The sequence below is a fragment of the Camelus ferus genome, chromosome 14 (genome assembly GCF_009834535.1).
Source record: "Camelus ferus isolate YT-003-E chromosome 14, BCGSAC_Cfer_1.0, whole genome shotgun sequence".
Lineage (NCBI taxonomy): Eukaryota > Metazoa > Chordata > Mammalia > Artiodactyla > Camelidae > Camelus > Camelus ferus.
In genome coordinates, this window is record NC_045709.1 from 21,017,819 (window position 1) to 21,026,860 (window position 9,042).

General features: G+C 49.8%; 1 protein-coding gene across 1 annotated transcript; it reads left to right on the forward strand.

The window, feature by feature from the left end:
* Window positions 1–3,434: 3,434 nt before the first annotated feature.
* GPR12 (G protein-coupled receptor 12) lies at window positions 3,435–5,601 on the forward strand. Its single transcript, XM_032496021.1, has 2 exons — window positions 3,435–3,594; window positions 4,320–5,601. Exon 2 carries the CDS (start codon window positions 4,335–4,337, stop codon window positions 5,337–5,339), a length of 1,005 nt encoding a protein of 334 aa, XP_032351912.1. The 5' UTR covers window positions 3,435–3,594; window positions 4,320–4,334; the 3' UTR covers window positions 5,340–5,601.
* Window positions 5,602–9,042: the final 3,441 nt, after the last annotated feature.

Genomic DNA, 9,042 nt, shown 5'->3' on the forward strand with positions numbered 1-9,042 from the left:
TGGAAGTAATTAAGGTAAATGAGGTCATAAGGGTGGGGCCCTGATCCGAAAGGATTAGTGCCCTTATAAGAAGAGACACCAGAGAGCTGGCGTGGTCTCTCCACAGGCACGTGTGCCCACATGGAGGACAAGCGTGTGAGGCCTTCAGAGAAGGTGGTGTCTACAAGCCAGAAGGAAGATCCTCACCAGAAACAGAACTCTGCCAGGACTCTGATCTTGAACTTCTAGCCTTCAGAACTGTGAGGAAATAAACCTTTTGCTGCTTCAGCCCCTCAGGCCGTGGCACTTGGTTACATCCACCCGAGCTGACTAGTGCTCTCCCGCCATGAGCTTAAGGCCCCTAAGGGTCAGAGGAAAACCTGCACCAGGGCCTTGGTTAAACCACAAGGAGACAACCTGGGGGGGGGGGCAGGTTGGGATCTCCGCACAGTAACAGGGTATAAGTGAGCTTCCCGTGCCGTGTGCTCGGCACACCCGGGACTGAGTGAGTGGCACAACCAGAGAAGTTCCCACGTCACCCAGGCGGTGGTGGCTTCTCCAATCTGAAAACATCATGCCAACTTGTTAGTCCGGTAAACTGAGACCCAGAGGGGAGGAGGGAGCTGGGGTACGTACACTGTTCCCATCAGTCCTGGCGCCCGGCGCTGACCCACCTGCAGCGCAGGTGCCCAAGCAGGCTCCAGACCAGAGAGAGTCCTCAGGCAAGAGACGCAGGTGCTGGGTGCTGGAGGTTGGCTGGTGGGCCCTGAGGGGCCGGGGCACACGCTGGGGTGTTGATAGCACCAGGCACGCGTCTCAGAATTGTCCTCACGTCTTACTGAACAGTGATGTTCCTTGATGCGGTTGGGGAAGTTCAGTTCTAGACAGATGTCAGGCCCTCCAGGAGAGCTTGGCTTCTGTCAGAATCAGCCCATCTGCTCAGCTGTGGTGATCAAGTGCCACCGCAGACTGGGTGACTGAAGCAAAAGAAATTTATTTAATCTCAGTTCTGGAAGCCATCACTGCGATTGACGTGTCGACAGGGTGGGTCCCTCCTGAGGCCTTGCTCCTTGGTTTGCAGGCGGCCGCCTTCCCCCGGTTTTTCACGTGGTCTTCCCTTGTCCTGGGTGAGTCTGTGTCCTGATCTCTTTTTGTAAGGACCTGGTTGTACTGGATTAGAGCCCACCCCTAATGTCCTCCTTTTAACTGAATCATCTCTTTAAAGTGTCTCTCTCCAAACTCAGTCCCACTCTGAGGTACTGGGAGCTAAGACTTCAACATAGGAATTTGGGGGGAATGTAACTTAGCCCCTAACACCAGTTACCCCTCCCCTAGCATCAAGGCAAGTCATTTGAAAAAGAGCACAGGGCTCTGAAATCAGCGGGACCTGCCTTAGACCGTCGGGTAGAAGAGCACGTCTCAGAGAGCACGTGGCTCCCAAGGGAGTTGTTCGGTCACCATGGAGATGCCGGCGGAGGCCCACCCCGCACATCCAGGACCTCAGACACGAGCTGCCCCAGGCTCGGGGGAGGCCTACCCTGGGGTCAGACACAGACTGCAGGCCATCGCAGTCCAACTCTGCCGCAGTCAGGTCTCCTCACTTCCAACGCCGACTCCTCCGTCACCCAGAAATAGGCCCCCTGCACACCAGATGGTTCTAGGTGCTGGAGATGCCGCAGCCAGCCAAGGAGCCTGTCCTGGGGGGGCTGAGGGGAGGACAGATGAACAAGGTGAAGAAATAAAATACCCGGCACAGCAGTGGTGATGAGCGCTGAGGACAGAAACAAAGCAGGAAGCGGACTGGTGGGAGCTGGGGGTGTACAGCGTACCGGGTGGCCGAGGGGCAGAGGAGTGGCCAAGGGGGAACAGCACTGTCTCTGCCTGACCATCCACATTCCAGGGCAGGGGCCGGACTAACCAACAGTTCAGAATCCAAAGAAAAAGAAAAACTTTGTTCCATGCAACAACGAGAATAAAATGTTTCTGAAAGTAATTCTTCAAGTTACTCTACCAAAAAAAAACAGACAAAAAAACCCAAATAAATTCATTAAAAATGTGTATTGACAGAACGAGCACAGTGCCTCTCCTTAAAAGTGAGAGTAATTTTACTTTCTAATCTTAGTTTCAGGCTCTAAAAGTTCTGTAATGAATATGTGTTACTTTACAATCAGAAAAAAGACATATAATTTAAAAATGTTTAATACCATTTTAACAACACAAAAATATATAGAGAAATGAGGCCCTGACCACAGAGCTCTCTTTCTCATACAGAATCTCAAGCGGAATACTGTCTTTATGTGATGCTTGCTTCCGTTCTCTATTTGATAGACCCTGAGGATGTTGCTTCTGCAGGAAGGAGTTAGTTCTGGGGTCCTGTATCCTGCAGGCCATCTCTGTTCATGCAGGAGCCCATCCCTGAGTGTGGGGAGAGGTAGTTGGGAAAACGTTCCCTGCTGACGGGGAAACACCAGAATATCACGCCTTTTCCTTCTCCCATCTTTATAAACGGAGAGATCATATTTAAACTTAAGATCTACTGCGTGCTCTGGTTTTTGTATCCAGAGGAGACAGGCTCATAAAACCAGGCAGAGATCAGGTTCTTAATTTTAGAAACTATTGATGGGTTAAAATAAAAACAAATAAATTAACACTGCCACTTCAGGACCTAAATGCATTGGATTTGGGCCAGCATCTGCTTCTGCAGGAACTCGGTAAATAATTTCCGTTTGAAAACACAGCTCGAGGAGCAGTTAGTAATTGCAGTCTGAGGAGCACAGTGGTGATTTACACCGCAGCAGCGTCCATCCAGACAAGCCGATATTCTTGGGGAATAGTAACAGTGAGCCAGATCCAGGGCGCACTAAGGAAGGGGCTCCTTTGGGATCAGGATGCAATGTGGTCAACGGCGGTTCTTAAAACTGGCTGAGCATTTTGCTGCTGTAGGATTTGCCTCCCTAATCTGCTCACCCCACATCCATCCTCGCTGCTAATCTTGAATATCGTAATTCTTTTGACCAAAACTGTAGCAATTTAGGGAAAGGCGTGAAGAAGCGGGACGCTGGAGACTGGGACTCCCGAGGGGGACCTCAGGAACGAAATGGGTCACGGGGCTCCCAGGCAGCGCTGCCCCGCCTCCGCGCGGGTGCGAGCGCCGACCGCCTGCCCGGTGGGATGCAGGGCGGCGGCAGAGAGGGTGACGGTGCAGTTCCGGGTGTCCGGGTCCTCGCTCCCAGAGGATGGTGGGGGGCTCTCCGCGCCCGCGTCCGCGCCTGTCCGCGCGACCCGCGCAGCAGAGCCCCGCGGGGCGCGCGCCGGCCTACCGGGGCTCCGGCGGCGGCGCGCGCAGGCGGGCGCGGGGCGGGGGCGCGCGCGGGAAGCGCGCGGCCGGGCGGCCGGGCTGGGAGAGCCGGGCGCGCGAGCCGAAGCCGCCGCTCACCTGCCGCCGCGGCTCACCTGGCGCGGAGCGCGCCCCCGTCCCCCCCCACCCCGTCCCCACCCGCGGAGCCCCGAGCGCAGCCGCCGCCCCTCGCCCCGCGGGCCTGGCGCCGACATGCGACACGGGTAGCCCGCGCGCTTCGGGAGCAGCGGAGGAGCCCCCCGGCCTGGGCGCGCAAGGTGACCCCCTTGATGCCCCCGCCCCCGCGGGCTGCCTGTCCCGGCGCCACGTGTGTCCCCTCGCGTCCGCCGCGCGCCCCCGCCGCCAGGGCAGCGGCCGCGGTGCATGGACATCTGTGTGTCTGTCTGTGTCCACACCTCCATCGCGCGCGCACGCCTTTTGTGGCCCTGCCGCGACTGCCCCGTGCACACGGGGGAGGCCGGGACCCCTCTTTGTTCTGGCTGGGGTGTGAGTGTGTGCACGCGCGCCGGCTGGCTGGCCGGGTGGGAGTTCGAGGGAGGTGGGCGGTTTAAATATTCCACCGAGGATGGCAGCCGCCGGCTGGCGACCTGTCCCCGCGGCGGGGTCCCCCTGCGGCCGACCCGATGCCAGGCGGCTGCTCCTTGTCAGCCTGCGAGACGGATTTTCACGTGCGTGTCCCCAGCACTTCAGCAAACCGAGCGCCGCGGTTCCGGGTGTGCCTGCCCCGCTCACGCTCGCGTGCTCAAGTCCTGTGCTTTCCCCAACGCCAGACGGCGTTTTTTTGTTGGTGGTGGTGTGGGTTTTAAACCACGGAGACTTTGGCTTTTGTTTTATTTCATATCAGTTTGTGATTCACGAAGCTTGTGGCATTTGGTGGTAGCATCCGAGTGGGGGCTGGCTTTCTGTTTGTGTGTTTTTTGCATGATGTTGGATTGTCTCCCTGCTGTATCTAAACATTAAACAGCCTGTCTTTTCGTTGAAGAGGACCGGGGTTAAAATGAATGAAGACCTGAAGGGCAATGTAAGCAGGCTGCCTCGGGATTATTTAGATGCCCGTGCTGCGGAGAACGTCTCGGCTGCTGCCTCCTCCCAGGTTCCTGTTGTAGAGCCAGAGCCAGAGCTCGTGGTCAACCCCTGGGACATTGTCTTGTGTACCTCGGGTACGCTCATCTCCTGTGAGAATGCCATCGTGGTCCTTATCATCTTCCATAACCCCAGCCTGCGTGCACCCATGTTCCTGCTGATAGGCAGCCTGGCTCTTGCAGACCTGCTGGCCGGCATCGGACTGATCATCAATTTTGTTTTTGCCTACCTGCTTCAGTCAGAAGCCACCAAGCTGGTCACAATTGGACTCATTGTCGCCTCTTTCTCTGCCTCTGTCTGCAGCTTGCTGGCTATCACTGTGGACCGCTACCTCTCCCTGTATTACGCTCTGACCTACCACTCGGAGAGGACGGTCACATTTACCTATGTCATGCTGATCATGCTCTGGGGGACGTCCATCTGCCTGGGACTGCTGCCCATCCTGGGCTGGAACTGCCTCCGAGACGAGTCCACCTGCAGTGTGGTCAGACCCCTCACCAAGAACAACGCCGCCATCCTCTCCATCTCCTTCCTCTTCATGTTTGCACTCATGCTCCAGCTCTACATCCAGATCTGCAAGATTGTGATGAGGCACGCCCACCAGATCGCCCTGCAGCACCACTTCCTGGCCACCTCGCACTACGTGACCACCCGGAAGGGGGTATCGACCCTGGCCATCATCCTGGGGACCTTCGCTGCTTGCTGGATGCCTTTCACCCTCTATTCCTTGATAGCTGATTACACCTACCCCTCCATCTACACCTACGCCACCCTCCTGCCCGCCACCTACAATTCCATCATCAACCCTGTCATCTATGCTTTCCGAAACCAAGAGATCCAGAAAGCCCTCTGCCTCATTTGCTGCGGCTGCGTCCCGTCCAGCCTCTCCCAGAGAGCGCGGTCACCCAGCGACGTGTAGCAGCCCTCCACGCAGGGGAACACTGCGTTTACCAAGCACTCCCACTGCCTGGCCAAATGGTTGAGATGCTTTCCTTAAATCCTTTCTGCTGGATTCTCTTTGAGCCATAGGAGAGCTCAGCACTCATGAAGCATTCGTTTAGATGAGTTAAGTGATTGAAGTGAAAATAATGCTCTTAGTGTTTTCACTCTTAAAAAAAATGGTTGAGTTCTTCGCTCAATATTATTTTGTTTTGTTTGGTGGGTGGGCTTTTAAAAAAATATCTTTGGAGGTAGGGTTTTTGTTTTCTATTCTGTTGGGAGGATTGGTAGTGGGTGGGAAAGGAAGGGCTATGACATGTCCATGAAATTATAAAAAGTAAACTGGTCCCAGAGTTTACCGGACTTTAAAATAAAACTGAGTTATTGAGGAAAATGGAGAAGTTACTTTTTGCAGGCTTTGCTGTTTTAATGTCAAGGTAGATTTTCACTGCCATGTGTATCTACCAAAATGCAGTCACTCTCAAGCCAACAGAAATCGTTTACATGGTTATGTTTGGAAGGAACCTGATTTTAGTAACATGAACTCAGTAATAAGTTACCAACATTGAAACCGTGAACCCCCATTCTTATTCATTCTTTCCTTCCTTTCAGCAATTACTGTTTACCAGAGTTATTTTGGTATTTCTATGAATGTTGTAATTCTTTCTGCATGGTTGCCTGTGTTAGCTAGACCACTAGTTTCAAATGTTGCCGTGTAAATCCAGAATCAAATGTGAATCACTTTTTAATATAGTTTTTCAATATGTCCTTCTAAAATGAATTGTGAAATTTGTCTTGATTTACATATGAAGTAAGATTGATTAGGTACACCATGTAGTTTTTTAAACTACAGTCTCATTGTGTTCAGGAAACAAAAGAAAAAAAATGAATAATATTATTAAAAGTAGATTAAAATTATTTTAGTATATTCTGAAAAAATAAATCCATGGAAAGCTATCAGAAAATATGAAAAGCACCACCTTTCCTATCTCTCTCTATTTAAGACTATATTAATAGGTATTCTTGATTGAAGCAAACAGAATTAAATATTGTAGACAAGTATTTCTGTTCATACTGTCTGTGGTAGCAGTGCATTTGAAACAGGTGGTCTCCTATTTTCCTGATTCAGTTAGTGAACAACGTACCTGTCTGATTGTGATGTTTATCAGCTCTGTCCTGTAAGTTTACAGCCAGAATGACCACATGGCTGTTTGTGAAAAGTTAAATTTGAACTCTGATCTTTCTCTTCACCAAAAAACAACTTAAATGCAATAAAAACTATATTGCCTGTTTTCAAAGATCAAGGATTTAGTCAGGAAATGACACAGAAGAATTCATTTTATATATATTGTAAAATCGTTGTGTCTGAGTGTCACTTCCATTAGCGAGACAGACGTTCTGGACACGGATAACCTTCCCTCTGTGCAGTGCGTTTATGGCTGTGTCTGTACAACCAGTGGAAGACTTTCTGGACAGCACATCAGCGTAGCCCAAGCCTGGTGTTTCAGGGCCCTTGGGGATTCATCAGTAATAAGTTGACGTCGTTGGTCTGTCCCAAACATTATGCCGGTGGTGGTCGCAGGACCGGTACAACAGCCCGCATGCCGGTACCACCTCCAGCGCCCCTCAAATCATAGCACAAGCGTGAGCAAACCCTAGGCTTGAATCTGTGCCTCCTCCCTTAGGTTACTTTGAAGCAGGAGAGGGGTTGAAATATTTCAGAAGTGGGAGAGGATTTCAGTACATATCACTGTACGATCAATCTCGTCAAGCTGATGCCTTTAAAAAAAATCCATCAACATGGGATGCAGCTGGCAGGCCGAATATGTTGAATATGTTTTTAATCACTTAAAAGTTAATAGCGTCCCCATGTGAGAAATGACGAGGTAAGACCGGTTTTGACGGGGGCCGGGGGAGTATCCATAGTGAGGCTTGAAAGCGGTAAATGACGTTTCTGCAGAAATGGTGGTTGCCATTTGCATATCTCTAGTAGTAAAAATTACAGTGTGTTTCACCGCATGTTGTGTGCCGGCCCCATGCTGGGGGCTTTACCTGCTCTGTTCCTATATTCACAAACACACACTTCTAAATTTAAGAAAACTGAGGGTAAGAGAACCTAAGAAATTGGTCCGAGGCCACGGAGCTTCAAGGGTAAAGCCAGGCTCTGAACCCAGGTTTTCCGAAGTCCCTGACTTTCTCCTTCCCCACACGGGGCTGCCTTTGATGCCCCCCTGGATCCAAGAGGGAGGAAAAGATTTATAACATGGTACTGCCACTAACGCTTTAGTTCCACAGTTAAGACATAAAGGTTCCTGTTTAAAATTACATGTGATGGGACTGTCAGCTTGGTCCTACTACGTGGAAGGGGTCTGGGTTACTTAGGTGTCCTCTCCTCCACTTGGAGCCGAGACCAACCCCCAGAGGCACATGGCAATATTTTAATTTAAAGACGTGAGGGCAGTCTTACTGTGCAGAGATTCTCCCTTCATTTACTATTTTTAGGGGAGGGGAAATTAGGTTTATTTATTTACTGTTTTTCTTTTTCTAATGGAGGTACTGGAGATTGAACCCAGGACCATTTACTGTTTTAAATTTCATGTTATCCACTTAACATCAGTACATAATGATCTTGTAAGTCCTGTAAATGGTTGATTTTGCCTCCTAGTTTTAAAACATCTGCTTTCCACTGAGATTTTTCAATCGACTACAACATGTCCTTTCTGTGGACTTTAAATTGTGAAGAATTCTGGATGTTTATGTGGTTTCTTCAAAGCGTCTTGTTTCTACCGGGTTAATGATTAAGATATGCTCATGTGTCTTGATATATATGTGTACGTCTCTGTAGGTGTTTGTGTATGTGTAATATGCTTATATATGTTCAATAAGATGAACTTTGCAACTGAAAACAGCATGGAAAACAGTCATTTGCCAGCAGTCCTGAGGTAGCAGGTAATCTTTTACTCCATGTGATTAAAATTTTTAGCTGCCAAGAAACTTGTATTATTTCCAGTAGAAAGAGTTACACTTGTAACGATGACAGCTCAGTTCTAGGCTCATTATCCAAGTTGTGGCGTCCTGGGGTTTGTTTCCTTTTATCCCTCGTAGCTCTGTTTCTTTGTCTCTGTCACGGTTGTTTCTTGGTGGTGGAGGGGACTGTTCCCTCTGGTACCTGGAGGCAGAGGGGGTGACCCCGAGGAGAGCACCTCCTTTCCCGGAAGCCTAAATTACACAGCCGCGTTCAGGAGGGGAGAAATCCTCGGGTGACTTGGCAGCAGGAATCGTCTGGGAGTCCTCCAGAATTTAAAGCAGGATTTAAACAAACTTAAAAGAGAAAATGAGAAATAAATGTTTAGTGCCAATGAAAGTATCTTGGCAACTTTAAACTTTATTTTTTTAGAGAAATGCTTAGTCCGTTATTAAAATGATTGACTTTATTTCATGATAAATATATATCCTATGAAATTAGGATGACTTAGCATTTCAAATTTAAAATGCATATTAAATAAGTGACTATGTTGGTGTTACATTGAACATTTGTTTCCACTTGGATTATATGCCTGGTGTAATAAAGGGACAGATGGCCTTCTTGTCCTCTTTAAAAAATGTCGTGATTATTGGATGGCTTTGATACCTGGTTGTGGTAGTGGAGGGAGGGACCCCTAAAGTAGGAAGCCCACCAAAGT